General features: G+C 34.2%; 2 protein-coding genes across 6 annotated transcripts in view; one reads left to right on the top strand and one right to left on the bottom strand.

Moving 5' to 3' along the window:
• mld (molting defective) overlaps positions 1–8,647 on the top strand; it is a 62,850-nt gene extending 54,203 nt beyond the window's left edge. For all 3 annotated transcript variants that reach the window (XM_017610630.1, XM_017610636.1, XM_017610627.1), the window contains one exon: positions 7,329–8,647. In XM_017610630.1, coding sequence (XP_017466119.1) covers positions 7,329–8,128 — 800 coding nt within the window. In that variant the 3' untranslated portion in view covers positions 8,129–8,647. The remainder of the gene's footprint in view (positions 1–7,328) is intronic.
• A 5,591-nt stretch (positions 8,648–14,238) lies between these two features.
• On the bottom strand, positions 14,239–17,845 carry Syx18 (syntaxin 18). Of its 3 annotated transcripts, none has more exons than XM_017610621.1 (3): positions 16,786–17,845; positions 16,448–16,701; positions 14,239–16,382 (listed from the first exon to the last, which is right to left on the bottom strand). In XM_017610621.1, the coding sequence occupies exons 1-3, from the start codon at positions 17,516–17,518 to the stop codon at positions 16,194–16,196; spliced, it is 1,176 nt and encodes a 391-aa protein (XP_017466110.1). In that variant the 5' UTR covers positions 17,519–17,845; the 3' UTR covers positions 14,239–16,193. The 3 variants fall into 3 exon arrangements, with proteins under 3 accessions (XP_017466110.1, XP_017466106.1, XP_017466099.1); XM_017610617.1 differs by having other exon boundaries at positions 14,239–15,976; positions 16,161–16,382; positions 16,448–17,844; XM_017610610.1 differs by having other exon boundaries at positions 16,448–17,843.
• Positions 17,846–19,175: the final 1,330 nt, after the last annotated feature.

Here is a 19,175-nt window from a genome sequence, read left to right as displayed (position 1 = left end):
TTTAAATTAAAAATGCAGGGTTCAGGAACTATCAGAAAGCTATTTTAAGTTACAACCTACACTAGGTTCTGTTTCGGGAATATTTCGTGATTTTTGCGTCGCACTTTATTATCTTTCCCATTTTCTTAATCTTCCCCTTTATTATTGATTAACTTTATTTAATATTTTTTAGAATTTGTACTTTTTATTTCAAATAGAAATGCATCAAATATATTTCTAGGAATACTTTTAAATTAAATTTGATGCATTTTTAATAAAAGTAACGAAATATAAATTTAGAAAAATAACTGGAAAAAGAAATATGGACAGAAAAATATGAAATTGGGCCCAAATGACCCCTGTCCGTCTTTGTAGTGTTAACTCGTAAGATAGTATGAGACCTTGAGAGCCAGAGCAGCCTCACTGACATTGGAAAAAAAAATGTTGAGGTACAGCATGAAATGCATTACTGGAATCGAAACGGTAATAGCTATACTATTTTACTATAATAGGTATTGGCACAGACAATTTTTTACATTATAGGTATGCAAAAATTTTTATTCTAATTTTCCGCAAATTTTTTATTAAAATATGGTACATTCTACAACAAAAAAAGACATAAATATAATTTCTAAACTTTGTGCAAAACTCGCGAAAATTTAATAAATTTTCATGCAATTTTTCAACCTTTTTAATCAAATTTTTTTAAATTTTCCTGAGTATGCAGTTTTGTAGCCTATTAAATTCTAGTATAAGAAATGCAAGTTTGAAGTTAGTCAAAAATCCCGTTGATTTTAGGTATTTTCTTTTTAATTTCGTCAAATAAAATGACAAGTATCGTTTTCTCGAATAGGTTTTAAAATTTATCTGCCCTCAAAAACACAGTTTTGCAGAACAAAATTTTGTGTTTAAAGGGCAGATAAATAATTCGTTTCAATTTAATTCTTACAGCCAATTTCGCGAAAGTAATTCTAAGTGAAAAATGATTTTAATTTTTTTTTAATTTTATATGGGCATTGACAGAAAATAAAAAAATAATTTTCCATTTAAATTGCTGGTGAAACTGGCTGTAGGTGTTAATTTTTATTGTTTTCATTAAGTGATTTTTTTTTTTAATTTTTTATATACACATGTACGTTTGATTAAAATGTATATCATTTTGTATTTCCCTTTAGTTTTTTATATTCATTTTAATTAAATTTTACTTTATTTCATTTTATTTTTATTTTTTCCCTCCATTTTACTTAATTTTTTTGGTTTCTCATCTCTCTCTACTTCTTTTTATCGCATCTTATTCTTCTAATTTTCTTGCACCTACATACATTATTAGCATCAGGCACTAATTCGTTCATCAAAGCACATTTTCTTGCAACTTTTGCACCTTTATTTGACGCACCATATCATTAGCATTATTATACTTCTACACATTTGCTGGTACTTTAGACATTTGGCAAAATCATCTGTCTATTACTTGCTTAGTTAGCAACTCAACTCACGCTTCAAATTATCACCTTTGAAGTGCATATGCTTGGAATTTTTCATTTTTATTTTTATTTTTTGTGAGCTTGCGCGCGCTTGACTTTACAAATTTTTATTAGCGGTACGTGAGGCTTTTTTAAGCTTTGCGGCTTTTCGCATATATGTATGTATATTTTTTTTTTTTACATACAAAGTTATTAATAATTCTAGTAGTGCGACGAAAATGCGAGCAGCTGCTCTACTAAATAACTGTTGCTTTTTACAATTTTACAAAAGGTTAAGACATACATATGTAGCTAGAAAAAAAAATTGACAATCCTTGCGGTTCTACCATTGTTACAATCTAAGGCAGCTGCTGCTGTCCGTCACACTTCATTCGTAGTCGCAGAGGTTGTGGTATATTTTTCTAGTAAATTACACAAATTTTTTCCCCGTAAGGATCTGTGCGAATGCATTGTGAATTTGTAATTTTTCAAGGAGTAACCTCAAGGTGACAAACGAAGTAAAATTGTGGCAACAGAAAAAAAAAATATTAACTGAAAGGCAATTGCCTGCTGTAATTGTGAAAGGCAGTTGTTGCAGTTAAATATTCTGCCTTTCAGTAAGTTTGCTGTTAATATGCAATTCCATGTTCATTTCCTTTGTGCACATTAGCAACCCAACAACAACAACAACAGCAGAGCAGAGCAACAGAGGTGTGATAGTAATCAATTGCTTGTTGCTGTGACAAACTCAGTGTGTGTCTAAAATTCAAATCACTTTAAATAAACATTCATTTTGTTTTTGGTTTTGTTTTTGTTTTTGTATGTTGCTGTTTACCAACTTTCTTCACGCAAATTTTCCAGCAAACTGCAATTAACGAAAATGCTAACAAAACAGCAGCAGGATACCTTTCATACGGTGGTTAATGCGTGTGTGTGTATGTCCTTAAATTGGCACGATCGATCGTTTGTTGTTAGTCACACACACCCAAATGCAAACTAATTTCACCGCCTGCTGTGCAGTTATCAAAACAAACCCATCAGCCGACTCATCAAAGATGTCCTCCGATAGCGCAGCGCAGCACCACACACAATGCCACACACACACACACACAGCTCCCACCGTTGCGCTGCTGCTGCTCATCAACCGCGCATTAATGAAGTTTAGATTCTGCTAGCATGTTTGCAATTTTAAATACTCGTACAGCTGCAAAAAGTCACACTATTCAGCTGCTAACGCCTGTTTTTTTTTTCTACCAAGCCGAGTGTCAGTGCGTCCTTTTAGTGCGTCGATGCTCTACCGCGCCGCGTCGCATCGCATTGTCTCTGTACCCCATCGCATGTCGACTGTCGACTGTCGCCTGTCGCCTGCCACCCGCCAATTGTCTCCTGTTCAAGCAGCTGTTCGCTTCCTTTCACAGTTTATCATGCTCCAGCGCACGATTTTTGTAATTACATGCTTTGTTGTTGGCGTGTAAACACACTCCTCCAATACTTGATGATTATTCTTTCTTTGTTTATGTGCTTACATACATACATACATACATGCATAGAACTAAATGTGTCTTTGTTAATGTTTGTCTATATGTTTGTGCCATCCATAAGTTTGCAGAAACTTAATGACGCTTTGCTTCCAACTTGCTTGCCTTGCCTTCCTTCATTTATTTCTCGCCATGGTTTGCTACATTGGAGGCGGCGGCTGCTGATTCACAAATCCAAAAACAAAAACAAAAAAACAAAAAAAAAAGTTTCACATTAGCAAATAGCTTTACTGCTGCTTCTCACTTCTTTGACGCAGTCTGCACAGTCTTTCATCTGTTCATTAGTAAACTATTTGTGTAATAAAAGGATAAAAGAAATTCGACTGCGCCAACATTTCAAAACCACGTTTGTTGTAGATGCTAACTGGAAAATGTTGATGCTTTGCTGATTGGAGTTGAAATTGAGTTGATTGAAGATTTCGTCTAAAGGAGAAAAATTGATACACACTTATTATTGTAGCATTGATGAAAAGGGAATTTCGCGTTTTCTAGAGCAGAAATATTGCACTTCAATATCCGTAACAAAAATTTACTTTTTTACATCTCGTTTATTAAGTTAAAAGTAGAACTTTGAACATGTTTCGTTAGTATGAGGTATTTAAAGGTCTTTGATAAATGTGTTGTCTAATAGAAAAAAGGAATAATGCCGCTTATATGAAAGCACAATTTTGGCTTCTTCTTTTGCCACTCTGCATCTATTCTCATTACCGATATAGTGGAAGACTCTTAAATCTTTAGAAGCCTCGTCAATCGACCCGTGGCTAGAGCGAGCTCGATACTCTGCAGGTGTGCAGATTTTCCCACCTACTGTTGGTGGCTGCCCTAGTAAGTTTCTCGAATTCTGAAGACAGAAATCGCAGGGGAGGTTTCACGATCTGCATCGCTTCCCCGAGCCCCATCTCAGATCCCTGTCTAGCACATTCGTCGGCTTCCTCATTTCCCCGGAGTTTATAGGACTCTAACAGAGATAACTCCTGAGAAAAAACGCCAGATCCTGTTCCGATATCCATTTTGAAGCGGTCCGTGAATATGGGTATTTCGTCATCGCTCAGAGCAATACTAAATTCTCAGTCACTTCTGTTAGGAAAATGGATCCCGAAATTTCGATTGAAGTCAATTTCCGTGACCTGAGAGTCACAGTTGCTGTACTCCACCCCCACTTTATTGAGGATTGTGGCGTGACCCTTGAAACCCTTACCTTAACGTATGGGTCTACTACTTACTTTAAACATATGGGTCTATGGATGGAATGTCCAGGAGAGTCTCTAGCGCCGCATGAGGCGTTGACTAAATCGCCCTCGTTGTCCATAGGCATGCTTGTCGTTGCACCTTTTGCAAGTTGAGTAGATGAGATTTGGTGTCAACCGTCACAGGAGAGAATAGGTCTAACTACCGCCGTATACATCCATTGTATTATCGGCGGTCGCAGCCCCCAGTCTTTTCCAATCGTAGCTTTTACAGGAGTAGAGCGCATTGAGCGCCTTCTTTCTCCGCTCTTCGGTAGTTCGCTTAGTCCAAGAAAGCTTAGAGTCGCGAATAACCCCCAAAAACTTTTCTTCTTTCGACAATTCGAAGATTTGCTCTATTTAGGGACAGACTTCGAAATTTGTCTATTTTATATCGCTTGGTGAATAGAACAAGTTGAGTTTTAGTGGGCTTAACCCCCAGACCGTTTCTTTCTGCCCACCCTGCCAGATCGTTAATTGCAGATTGTAGAATCTCGCTGGCCGTGGAGAGGAATTTCCCCACGACCAGAATGACTAAGTCATCCGTATAAGCAACGACCTTAGGATAACACACCCACGTCGCGTGATCTGCCTCTCGATTATTTTGAGAAGACATTATGAGAGGCTGATTGGTCTAAAATTGTGTGCAGTACTGTGGCCCGTCTTCCCCGCTTTGGGAATGATCCATGGCTCCAGTCCTAGTCTTAAAACGGGTTCCCAAGGCCCACTGCCTTACGAAAATGGCTGTTCGGTCGAGACAAATTCCTATTCATTTTCACATGACCTAGTGATGGCAAACAATTCTCAATAACTTTCAGTACAGCTTGGGTTTCAACGAGCATATTAGTAAGGTTTTCCTATTGAGTCGTATTGCTCTGCGAGTTTAACAAAGTTGTTGCCTTCTTTATGGCAAACATCGCTGTTTGAAAGACACCGCAGCGGTCAGGGAGCCGCACAGGACTCCTAAATCTGAAGTCCTGAAATAACGCAATTTGCGCCTCTACTAGCACCAAAATTAGCTTTGATTTGGTTAAGTCATTTTTGCCTAATTTGTATCGATATATCTGAGTACTCACCACTCTATGCATACAGCCTAAAATTAGAGCTTCACCCCAAACTTTTCAGATGTTGCGAATTTCAGCGATTTTGTGACTCATTAAACTTACAGCTGAATACACCGTGTAAACCACTGAGTGCTCAATGTTGAGTTCTAGCTTCAATCCAAAGGCTTCGATAGCGGCTTTAGAAGTGGTGTTCGCTGTTTACACCATCCCTTATGCCGAAACATGGAAATATCTGAGTATACCCTATGATTTTATAATTACTGCTTCTGTTCAGTGCTTCTCACCAGACTAGAGCTCCGAGAGCTTTTAAAGCGTCGTCAAGTCGGCTTTATCGCTGAAAGCCACAACATCCTAAATGTTTGGTATGTAGCTCTAACATTACTTTTGAAAGTATTAGATCCGCTTTCTCAAGTCGGTTTTAAAATTTATCTACCCTTTAAACACAAATTTTGTTCTAAAAAAAATGTGCCTGAAGTGAAAATAAATTTTAAAAGCTACTTGAGCAAGCGTAACTTATACTTTTATTTGATTTCAAATCGACATTCGCTCTCAATGTTAACTTGAAGTTAAGAGTAAATGTTATGTCGCCCCGGATGAAAGATTTGAAGAGGCAAATTTCGAATGAGAGTTAATTTTCCACTTTGAAAGCGGCACTCAGTAGGAGTTAACATAGGTTAATTGAGTTGATATTAGCTAATTTCAAATGCGCTTTAAAAATAATTTGCAAATCTAAAATCAAATATAGTAGGTTCACAAATTTTTCCAAAAAAAATCCGAATTAACTCGCTACTGTGAAAATAAGTAATAAAAAATGGAACAAAATATTGGCGAGCTTATAACTTTATCAGAAATATAAAACAAATCAGTATTCAAATTGTTAATTCTTTAAATGCAATTGTAATAGTTCGTTTCCGCCAAGCCTTAACTGCAGTTTACACCTATTGGAAAAACTCAAAGGCCTCGAAGGAGGTAATTGCTCTTATGAAGTACAAACAAACGAGGGGAAAAAATCAAAAGTTGAGAAATAAACCTTTCCGATCACCTCATGTTGAAATTCTTGGATTTAAATGAGCTCTGAACTGCAGTTAAGCTTTTCGTTGTAGTATTTTAATTTATGTTTGGGGCTTAAATGAGAGTTTCACTATGTAGCTATGGAAAATACTACATTATAAATACGTAGTAATTTAGGTATTTTATTTTGTTGTATTTTTTTATTTATTTTTTTTTTCATATTTTTTCCATTTTCCCTACACTTTGATTGAGTTGATTGGAAGTAAGCCTACTTGGAACAAATTGTCCTATAATATCTATCCGCTTGATCGGCCCAACCAAGTAGGAGTGCCTGATTGCCATTCAAGGCGTGGCACTTTGCCAATTCCTTTAACATCTGCTTGCCTCCTTTTGTACTTACAACAGCTTATTTCAACTCTATAATTAATTGATTACATTTGGCTCCTGTGCGGATAACCTATAATTTAAGGCAGATAATCCGCAATGTAATTCATAATTAGTATTTAAGTTAAGTCGACCCACTCAAATGTACATATCTACATAGTTGAATGCATACATACATACACATGTATGTATATGCACATAAATAGCTGCCTCTACAAATTTTGCCAGCTGTTGGCTTCTAGCTAACCATACACAGATACATATATCTTCTTTATGTCGCTGTTGATGTCTACATTTGCCTACTATATGCATACATATGTACGTACATCTCTGCAGTTTAGGCGCTTAGTTTGTAAGTTTTAAGCTCCTACGCCATTTGCTTGCTGCTTTCTTAAGTAAATGTGTACTTGCATGTACTAGGTTGTACTTTGTGTCAAGCCAAACATACTATTCATCAGGCTTACTGCTGCTCTACTATCTTAATCTATACATATAATAAAATTGTAACAGGTCGATGTCTGTACATTATAGATATTAAAGAAAAATTAATGTGGGGGGTCTTTTATAGAGCNTTATTACAACATTTACATTCTTCTAATTTTAATTGAATTTCAAACATAGTCGTAATTACTAAAAACGCATTTACTTTTCCATTTTCTACAGCACACATGAAGACACATCTGCCACTGGGCGTTTTCATGTCCGAGGATGCATTACAGCTGCAACATCATGAAGAAGACCAGCAGGACGAGCAGCACCACCAACTTCAACCAGAGGCAGAGGCAGAGGCAGAGGCGGAATATGAGGAGGAAGAGGTGGAGGAAGAGGCAGGCGCAGCCATGGCTGGAGAAGAAGAACTACACCAGTCGCACGTAGCAGAAGCAGAAGCAGAAGCAGAAGAAGAGGAAACTGAACAACCGCACACAGAAGAACACGATGAACAGCAAGAATTGGAGCAGCTGCTTGAAGACGATTCGCCACAAAATTTAGATTTAGAACCACAAACAGCCGAACCACAAGTCTATGATGATGAAGATGTCACAGCAATGGCGTTGGCTAGTGTCGACGACGACGACGATAATGTAGCTGCGCATCAGCAAGAGCATGAATTTGAAGATGAAGAAGAAAATGCAGAGGCGGAAGGGGAGCACGAGGATGTTGAGGCGCACGAACACGACCAGGAGCACGAGCAAACACAGGACGACGAACAGGAGCAGCAAGAACATGAGCTACATCAGCAGCACCAACAGCAAGAACAGCATGCTGACGATTTAATGTTCGCAGCCAGCTGTAGTCCTAGCACCACCACTGGCGCCAGTCCATATGCCTTTGCCGGTGATAGCAATCATGTGAATCACTCAGATATTAGCACAATTACCAGCAGCAGTAGCAGCAACAACATCGTCGTCAATCAAAATGCCACTGAGGTTAGTGGGAATCGTTGCAGTAGTAGCGCCAAATAGTCAAAGGCGATAGCGTACATTGTAGGCCAAAAGCCACCCACAATTGTGCTCTACTACTGTGCGGAAACGTAACAGCAGAAGGGCACCCGGAGGGGAGGGGGCGGGGGAGGAGAAGAAGGTGGCGTTAGGTAGTTAGGTGCCGAGGCTGAACATGCTCGGACTGTGTGAGGCGAACGCGAGGAGAGCGCAGTGTGTGTGTGTGCTTGGGAAAACTGAAAATTGCGTAATGGTCTGCCGCCACAATGGACAGAAGTTCTATGTAAATATACACAACGTTGGACGATGACTTCTGAAAGAGAATTTGCAACAAATATTCCAAATTTTAACTGCATACGTGCACATGTACATACATGCATACATACATAAATGCATACTATACCAACTATGGACAACAGAATCAATTTATATTCATACTTGCATGAATTTCTAATTTAAACAAGGCCTTTATTAAACGCTTATATGACGTTGACCACCAATTCCATTACAGAAGCAATTAGTGTTTATTTTAATATGCATATTTTTTTTTTTTTTGTAATTGACTTGCCATTAAATTTGTTTCTCTATTCGATGTTTTACTAATTTTAATACTTTATTGACATTCGTTTAATGAATTTTCTTCTTTCTTTGTTAAAATACTAAAATAGTTAAAGTTGTGTTTTTGAAAAACACTGTTATAAGTTAATTGTTTCTTAGATTATTATTATTAAATTAGACGCTGAAAAGGAGAATTTCAAATAAAAAGAAATTACATAAATACATACACAGTCTCGTACATATGTATATATTTTCACGTTCTTGTATTTATGCCCAGCTTATGCTTTTAGCTGTATACTTCACATAGACATTGCTGAAAATAAATATCGATTTTTAAAATAAGGCAATCTCTCGACTTAATACCTTGACGGTGCAAGTGTAAAAGTAGAAAATGTATAAATAAATAAAAAAAATGTATATATACAAGTACAAACAGTTGGGAGAAAATAACAAAATTTAATATTTGGTAAAATGCAAATGGTAAAAATAAATGTTTAAAATAAATAAAAAAATCATTTACATTAAATAAAAATATAAAAAAAAACACAAATCAAAATAAAATAAATAAAATACAAAATCGAAAAAATAAGATATAAAATTAAATTAAATAAAAAAAAACAAATGGCCTTATTCATAAAAAATAAAGTAGGTTTAAAAGCTTTATAAATTGACGTCTTCATACATTTTTTCACCTTGTAAACCTTTTGTAAAGCAACTTTTTTTTATGAATAAGGCTATGTATCTATAAAGTAAAAAATATTTTAAAAATTTGATCCAATTTAATTAAATAAAAACAAAAAAACTATCAAATAGAGTTCAACAAAAAAACAATTAAATCAAACTTAATAAAAATAATAAACATTCTTTTAAGGAAAAATTTAATAAATTAACACGAAGCTAAATAAAATAAGAAGTAAAATAAAATCAAACAACATATCTAAAAATAAGTTATGAAACTAAATTAAATACAAATTTTAATAAATAAAATAAGATTAAATAAAATAAAACAAAAAAATTAAAATAAAACCTAAATAAAAACATAAATATATAAAATAAAAGAAAATTAAATTAATTAAACAAGCAAATCAAATAAAATAGGATGGAGTTAAATCAAAAAATAAAAAAAAAATAAAATAAAATAAGGCGAAATTAAATAAAACAAAATATAAAATAAAAATTAAATTAAAGAAATTGCAACAAGATCAAATGAAATCAAAAACAAAAAAAAAAAAAAACAGAAATAAAATATATTAAAACTAAATAAAATAGAATAACATAACTAATAATACAATTTTTAGGTTACATTTTTTTCTGTATCCTTAAGTTAAATTCAGATTATTTTGAACACAAGAAATTGCAAACAAGCATATGTTCATTCTACATTTTCTTTTTTATTAAAATGAATTTGATAATAATAAACTTTCAACACTTACTATTTATATATAAGAATTAACTGCGTTCATAACATAAAAGTCGTAACTGAATACTACATATTTGCATTTCAGGTGACGATGTGTAGTTACATACGTACATATATATAGGTTTAAAGTGAATTAAAACGAGATCATACTTGAATTTCTTAAAATGAACTGCGTGTGTACTTGTATTCACACACACAGACATATAGATGCATAAGCAACTTATACATTCTTTATTAGATTATCCCACCCACCAAAATGCAATTTCCATACTATAAATATTTTATTTACATATAATTGATAAGTACACTTCCATTCAATGAAAACTTTGAGCTGTTATTAGCCATTGCGCCAAAAAAAAACAAACAGAACATTAAATATTTAAATATTTTAGTTGCACTCAAAATATATGTATATGTAAATATAAGGTATGCTTTTTAAGAGATTTCATTTAAAAGAAAATAATAATAATAATATTAGCTTTTAAGTGACTTACATTCATGAATCTTTGTAATTTATTTTAGCAAAAAACGCAAACAGTTAAACTTACTAAAAAAAAAGACTTTTGAATGAAATTTCCAAAAACTGGTCGAAAGAGAAAAATAAGTACTAATAATTTAAGATTTTTACTAGCCCGGGGTGTAATCAGAGGTCCCTCCCCTTTTTGTGGCGCATGCTACAAATCGGCGGAGAAGCTCGGCGTAACACTAACATATGTGTAAGCGCCAAGCTATTATTAATAATTAGAGATTAAGATTTTTTTTGTTTATATTAATTTATTGATTTACCTATAAAAATTGTTAAAAAAAAAAAAACGATAACCTTCTTCTCATGTACAGAAAGGTTCATAGCATTTAAGAGTTAATCTTCTTGTTTTTGTTTTAACAGCATACAAAAAAACAACCGCAAAGATCGTTTGAGGACGACTGCTGACGTGTGTGACAGTCCTTTCCAGATATAAGTCTGAGTCGTTACGCCTACGTAGACCCAACTGTCGTGGGAACGTAAGTTCCGTTTCGCACGTTTAAGTTGTCGGATTCGCCAGCGCGAAATGGTCTATGTATGTACATGCACGTAGTGTGTGTAACGTCACTAAGTCTTAAGCTCAAGCGCCCTGCTGATATGCTTAAATTTTGTATGCTTTCATTGCTGAACTCATTTAATGGGACTTTTCGTGCAACACTTGAGAAGCAATGTCAAACAAATTTTCTAAAATATCAAATATTATCTAGACGTACATACATACATGTGTATATAAGTAGACAATACAAATGTGGAAAACTACATACATACATATGTTTTCTTTAAAGAAAAAATATCTTGTTACTTAGCCACGAATGTAATATTTTTTTTTAGCTGCGTTGTTACAATAAGATTGTATCTTAAGCTAAAATAACTAGTTTCAAAAAATGAATTTTGAAAATTATATAAAACAAAATCAATTAATATTTACTTTTTAGTATTTTCAATTCAATGTGTTTTAATGTAGCATACACCCTGACCTCGAGCCGACATTAAAAAAAAAATTGTTTCATTAAATTCCAAAAAGAAATATTGAAATTTTAATTTCTTTTTTGGTAAATAGTTTTTTTTTAATTTTTTATATCGCTGAAAATTATTTTTTTTTAGTGCTTTCACTTCCATTTATTAAAATGATTTTTGTTTTAATTTGTATATTTCACCTTTTTTGTATTTTTTATGTAAGCCCAAATTACACGATTGCTACATTTGTAACAATTTGTATTTTTTTTTTACCTATTGGCATAAAAAATATCAAATGGCCGCGACAATTTCTTGAGTAGTGACACGATTGGTACAAAACATTGTCTGTATACATATATACATAAATCAATTTTCAAAGTCTCTTAGATAATTTATGAAAAATTTTTTGTCATGTTTGGGCCAAAGAACAAAAATTTGATTATGCTATAAGTTTCCACGCCAAATTTTTGGGCAATGCCCTCTCATCTGACACGGCTTTTATATTAATTAATCAAATTACATTCACAAGTGGATAGCTCGATTGAAAAAAAAAAAATTAAATTATTGTGCACACAATGATTTCAATTCTATAAAAAGTTTTTTTTTTGTTATTCAAGCGAGAATTTCAAGCTAACCGGTTCCATAAACGTATCTTCTTTATAAATTTATGTTTAATATTCATTCCACGACACAAATTTCTTAGCTTTCCATTTCATTCAGTTTGAATTAAAATTAAAAAAGCATTCTCAGTGAAATTTAATATTCCTCTAGATAAATTTAGTTTACTGATTTAACAAATTTAGAAATATATATTCATATGTACATATACATATCTACTTATGTATCATTTTCTAGCTCATTAACTCGCTACTAATTTTCCTTTCTTCCGTTGGCTGATCCAAACACAAAAGTCAAAACACAGTTACATACATAAATATGTATGTATTTCCACAGATGCATGTAATTGCATTTTTTTTTTGTAGGTTAGGTTTGCGTATAACAAATTAAAATAAAAAAATGTATGTTTTCTTTTTTTGTCAACATTTTTTGCACAAGTATTTTTTGTTATAATGCGTCAGATGCATACAAACATATGTACGCGATAATTCAACGAACTCTAGTGCCTAAATAATTTCATTTTTTTTTTTAATTTTTTTGTTATTGCAAAAAAAAATAGTAAAAGATTATTAGGGAGCACACCCTTAATCTGAAAAGTGTGCCCAAAACCGCGAATTCTTGAAACTTTTACGCACATAATTGTCAAAATTTGTGTGAAATAGTTTTCGAGTTTTCCAATCTTTCGATTTCAAAGGAATCGCTAACTGTAAATAAATACATATGTACATACATATTCCTTAACATGTAACACGATGAAGTTATGTAGATACATAAATTGAATTGACTTAACTAATAGTAATAAATGGCTTTGTCAATGCTTAAAAATTACAATGGCTAAAATAAAATAAAAAACTCTTTAAAAAATAAATTTAACTAAAAAAAAATGCCAAATGAGTCAACTCTACATAAAAATATTCCAAATGAGAAACAAATATATTAAAAAAAAAATATGCATTCAATACCAAAAATTTGCACCGCACTCCGAATGCATTCTAAAACTTAGCCTACTTTCAGGCGCAGCACTTACTAAGCACAATTTGATCGCAAATTTGCTTAAAAAATCGACGCTTTCATTTTACTGCATACCAGAAATTTATTATTTTGTATGCTACTACATACATATGTATATCCACGAATTCGATTTTTTTGTTTAATTTTCGTTCGCATATGAATTAAAGTTTTATACTATTTGACTTTTTCAACAATTAATATTGCAATTTATAACAAGAAAAACACATTTCTTTTATTCGAAATATTATAATAATATATTCGTTTATGCTGATTGGAAAAAAATCACTTTTATTTCGTTCAACAAAACTAATCATAATTTTGTTGATAGACGCACGCTGATAAATCTTCAAACGGCATTTTTGTCGAAAAAATGTAAAAAAAATACGTTAAGCATGAAAATCTATATTTTTTTTTTATTTACAATTTATTTTTATTTTTTTTTACATCCTAACTCAATTTAGTCGTATGAAAAATGCGCTGCCAAGTGGAAGCAAAGCAAAAAAATATGTGAAAAATTCGCTTATGTTAACAAAAACTTCTTTATTATGTCGTAAGTAGGTTAGTAAATAAAAATATATACATACACACATATATACATACATACGTACATTTACATATATATATGGTATAAGATGCTCAAATGTACATAACCATGTTATAATTGAATTTATATGTATAAAAGTTTATACCTACATATTTATGTACATACGTACATATGTATGTACATATACATATGTATATGAAAATTATCATCAAAAATTATCAAACTTTTTAATACGAATGTTTATTGTATAATAAGTTATTTTTCTTTTTTACTTTTTATGAAAGCGAATTATTTATTTTATGTTAAAAAGCCCAATACAATGGATAATAATAGTAATAATAAGACAACAAATCAAAGAAATGCTGAAGCAAAGCAATGAGCAAGAAAAACACACAATAAATACATAGGCACTTTGTTGTTTGTACTAAATATTTGTATGCATGAAGAAAATAAAATATGTAACTTGAATCTTTGTATACTGTATAGCAACTTTATTAGTTTAAAAAAAAAATATCTGAATGTATTGTGAACCGCATATGGCTACTCTCTAAGCCTGGCGCTTTTATTATAACAAAGAAAAATATTAAAAATTAGAACTAAAATTTTAACATGTGAAAGCAATAATTTATATGCAATAACAATAAATGAAAAGAACGGTGTTTTCTTCTTTATAGTAATAACAATTTAAAAACTTGACTTTTGATTCTAAATGCCTTAACTTGCGGTGGTTGTTAGCGGAAAAGTTCCACAAACTCTGTGTGATGGTAATAGGCGTGTCCTACTCAACTTTTTGCAACGGATTACTGTGTACCAAGTCTAAACTTTTCAAATAGATATATGTAGTATTTCTATACCAGGTAAAGAATTTAGGTATCTTCCTCACCCGGCAACCAGAAGGCGGACGAACTTGTAAAAGGGAGCACATCTCTTCCACTTGCGCATATGGAAGGGTTTAGGCATACCGCTCGCTGCCTGCAATCGCATTCTAAGGGACGTATCTCTAAATACAAGCAAGTGATAGGTGGGCTAGTATCCCCACTTGCAGTAATACAAAACTCATGTGGCCGAAATGGAACGAGAAGCGATCGAAAGGTATACCCATGCTGAAGAGAAGCCAGAAACTTTTGCGGCAGCTGTTAAGCAAATACCACACACTCCGTAGAGGAAGGCGAAAGTTCATGGATTCAAATTTTTTGAGGGTTTGACTGACATAGCCAAAGTAGGTAGGAATTCCTCAATCAAGGGTTTAAATTATTCTCATTTTGCATTTTCATTGCAGAAAATGCATTCGCTTATTTAAACCAGAAAAGTTCTGCTATCGATTCGGGTAAATAGCCTGGACAACTGAATAAGGGTATCTCAATACACTTAATTAGCGAATTTTTGTTTGTTCTGTAATTGCTTCGAGCCAATAAACTTCAATAGAAGAATCATGGGTGTGGTATCAAAAGCTACGAAATCACCTCCGGGTCAAGAAACTTGTCCCATAGTCACTCTAATTTGCGAGGTTGCGCAAGTAAGTTTCTCACAGCAATTGTAGATAGGTCCTTCTGCGCTTGGTAGATCCACTGTGTTCTCGCGCGCACTTCCTTCCATTATCCATGCATGGCTGGTGAAATGAAGGTCATTTTCACCGCAGCGTCCTTATTCATTCGTACAATTTGTCCAACTATGCCGGTGTGCTCATTGTATTTCTATGCGTTGGACTATATCCGTCCCATTAAAAGTTCAGTCAGCTTACCAAAAAGATTACCTTTTTCATTGGTATCCTCTTCATGCGACTCGCAGATATTAAGACCAAGGATCTTCATTGAGTTGGATGAGCCTGTGGGCCTAAAATGAGCACAAGTTCGATTTCAGTTGAACCTCTTCATACCATCCACTTCGGTACCCATTGCGTACGCAGACATCGTCATATATGTATCTTGCAGTGAATAGTTCTTTCGCGAGATCGCCACTATGTTGATCATCATCATCCACGTTACTGTGCTATATAAAAGAAAAACTAGACTAAAATTTTCATTTACCCGTAAGTTCACTAAGTGCTGTAAAACAGCCATTTATTATTGCAATGTTACGATACAAATTATATAGTTACTAGTTTATCATCTTGTGATTACTTAGGCTAAGATTGGTACAAAACTTATTTTTCATGTAGCTTTCACAAACTAACTCCGTTATTTTATGCAAATGTGACTAAATATAATCAGAAATTCTTGAAGTGAACTTTAATATTACTACCTGTAACAAAAAAAATACCATAAATAATTTCATTCCCAAGAGTACAAGTACATATTACAATATCTTAAAATTCACAACAAAAATTATCAACGTACAGCATTTTGCTTATAGATTTCTTTCTTTTTTTCTTTTGTGTGCGTGTGCACTCATTTGCTTAAATACATATTTAATACCGCATGCATACCTATTCATAAATTAATCCACAGGCACTGCGATTTTAATCGTAATACCAGTCGAGGAAGAGTAAGGCAAACGACATTACTAAAAGGAAAAACAATGACCATACACGTAGGCCAGCATTGCGTTGTATAGCTTGCTGGATTTGTTCATTGGCGTCTTTGACGTTCTCTGTTGCGCCAACCACAGCGCTGGCAATGCGTTCGATGTTGTGTTGTTGAAGTGAGACCTTTGAAGAAAAAGTATGCGCCAATACATTAATATCAAATACGAAAAATTAACAATTATATGCACCTTTTCAGTAAAGATATCCTGCAACTGCGCTATGTCCACCACATTCTTCTCGATCTGTTCCACCTCTTCCACCAACCCTTGCAATTCGTGATATAGCTGCACATTTTCTTGCTCGTACATTTGCACATCTTCGGGTGAAAGTTTCTTAGCCTCGTCCTCTAATTGCTGCGATTTTTGTATGTCCTCGTCTAGCGCCACCTTTTGCGATGATTGTGTCGTCTTTAGCTCGCCACCGCTACCAATGTTTTCTTCATCTTCAGCATGTGGATTTCGATGCCGTAATTGCGGTCCACTCACTTTTGTGCTTTTATCAACGTAACTATAACCATTCAACTTACCATCGGCTGCATTATTAATGACTTTTTTGTTGCCGCGGTCGTTGTCACCGAAATCATCATCATCTAGCCAATCACCTTGCAAGTCTAAAGCTTCATCACTCAAGCTTTTTTGTGGTCGTAAATCATCAGGAATATCTTCATCGTCGGTGGTACTACTTGGAGAGTGCCGTATCACGCGTCGCCCACTGTGCTCACCAGCCGGACGCACTGGTATCTTCTTTTTATCAGCTGCCAATTTTAATAACTTATACGTTTCCAGCTCATACTGTACACGATAACGTTTTTGATCCAAATAGATTTGCTGCACACTGCGCAAATAGCGTTCTAATAAATCTAGTACCGCCTCCATATGTTGCTGCTGTTGTGGTTTTCTTTTTGCACGTTTCCAATCGGCACGCATTTGTGCCAAGTGTTGGGTGTAAAATGTAACAAACTTTTCCGACTCGCGGTCTATGAGGTCGCGTTGTTCGTCCGTCATGTGTGTCGCACTCTTCAGGTGTTGACCGATGCGCATGTACGCCGCCCTATTCTCCACCAGCACATTACGCAATGTGGTTATTTTGTGGCACACATCCTTTGCTTGGCGTGAGAATTCGTCACGTTGTCCGACAGAAAGCCCAACGCCGCTTTTGGATAGAATTCGTTGTTTGTCCAATGGCTGCGGTGGGAGCTCACCTTTGCGTTGCAGTTTCACTGTCATTACACCGGCTTTGAATTTTTGCGTTATGTCCATTTTATTTGGTGGGTACGTACTTTTGGAATTGGTTGCTACATTTACAAAAGTCGAATTGGAATAGTAAGGCAGCCACTTTACTTAATGCAATAATTAATAGATTTTTTTTGTATATGCTAAATGCTAGGAAACCACGTCCGCTGTTGACACATCACTGGTTGATTTGCGTTTGACAGCTGGCGTCAGCTGTTTGGCGCAGTGCTGGTAAGCGAAGCACATGAATTGGGCTTAGTGAGCGAGTCTCTAACGAGTATCGAGGAAAATCCGCCAAAAATAGTGTACTTTCCGGAAGTTGAGTAAATTCAACTTAATTTTGCAGCTTGCAAATTTTTTTAATGGAACTTTTAAACAAATATGAAATTGCAACTACACATGTGTTTATGTCGGAAGTGTTTTGTGTATTTATTTCAATATTTTAGTGAAATACATTTTGCTAAACAAATGCCCACAGACTGACAAGTTGTTTGAACCTTAGCGTAGAAATTTGTTTAAATAATTTGATTAGTTTGCCAGAAATCCGGTAGGCTGAGCAGCCTTTTCCGGTTATTTCGACTATATGGAAGATTTTTATACTTGAGGTTAGTACAAAATATTTCAATGAAAATAACCTTTCACGTTAGGAAAGTGTGCAAATAATATGTACATACATATGTTTGCATTTCAGTGGCAAAAGACGGCATGAAGTTTTTTTTTGCATTCGTTAAAATATAACTTCTGAATATCTTGGAAAGCCAATGAAAAGCTGACCCTTTATGTGACGTTCAATAAAGGCCCACCCCTCTCGGCGCATACCAATGCGATAAGCAATTATATGTAACATTATGAGCTCCACCGCCAGCACACCCAAGAGGGCACCTAAGTTATCTTGAATACGGAACCAAACAGCACCTCGAAAACCCATTGAGCTTTGATTTACAGCTGGAAGGCATCAAATACTTGCACCGCTATTCTTACACAACCGCCAACAGCGCTAGGCGTATTAAGAGGACATTATTTTAGGGGAGGCCGTTTGACAATAAGTTTTTGCATTGCCCCCTCTTGTTGTAGCACCCCATATTTTCATCTATTTCAAAGCTTGGATATTTAATTTAAATTCTTAAAATTTTTGCTACGAAAAAAGTCAAACGGCCCCATGGTGCGTTGATGTTCTATGCGAGTAAAATCTTTTACGGATGACGGATTTAGCTTTCCTGCTATCACTCTCACCTCCCTCCAACTTTTGGGTGCATACGCCTGATTTTATAAATATGCTCATCAGATGGGGTACCAGGCTTTCACAAGAGTGTTGTAAGATGGCCGACAGCCGGAAAACTTTATTGAATATTCTATGACAACAGATACATACATACATACATACATATTAATCAAAAGTCATATATTTATTGACTAGTGTAAAATTTTTATTAAATTTATGGGTAAAATATTTTAATTTAACAATATTTGGATTATTATTTTGAAAAAAAGGAAAATATTTTAATGAACTTTAGTTATTTATGTACATACCTAAATATATATGTACGAGGACTTTAATGCTTGTAGTATTTTTATATAAAATTTGCTAAGCCCCAATTTAAAAATTGTACAGGAGAGGAAAAAAACTTCTTATAGCCATTTTTTCAAGCTTTTCGCAAAATTTTCAATACAAATCTATACGAAT

The sequence above is a fragment of the Rhagoletis zephyria genome, unplaced genomic scaffold (assembly GCF_001687245.7).
Source record: "Rhagoletis zephyria isolate East Lansing unplaced genomic scaffold, Rhagoletis_zephyria_1.1 Rzeph_scaffold_00012, whole genome shotgun sequence".
Lineage (NCBI taxonomy): Eukaryota > Metazoa > Arthropoda > Insecta > Diptera > Tephritidae > Rhagoletis > Rhagoletis zephyria.
The sequence above is the reverse complement of the archived record's forward strand: the minus strand, read 5'-3'. Positions and strand labels throughout refer to the sequence as shown.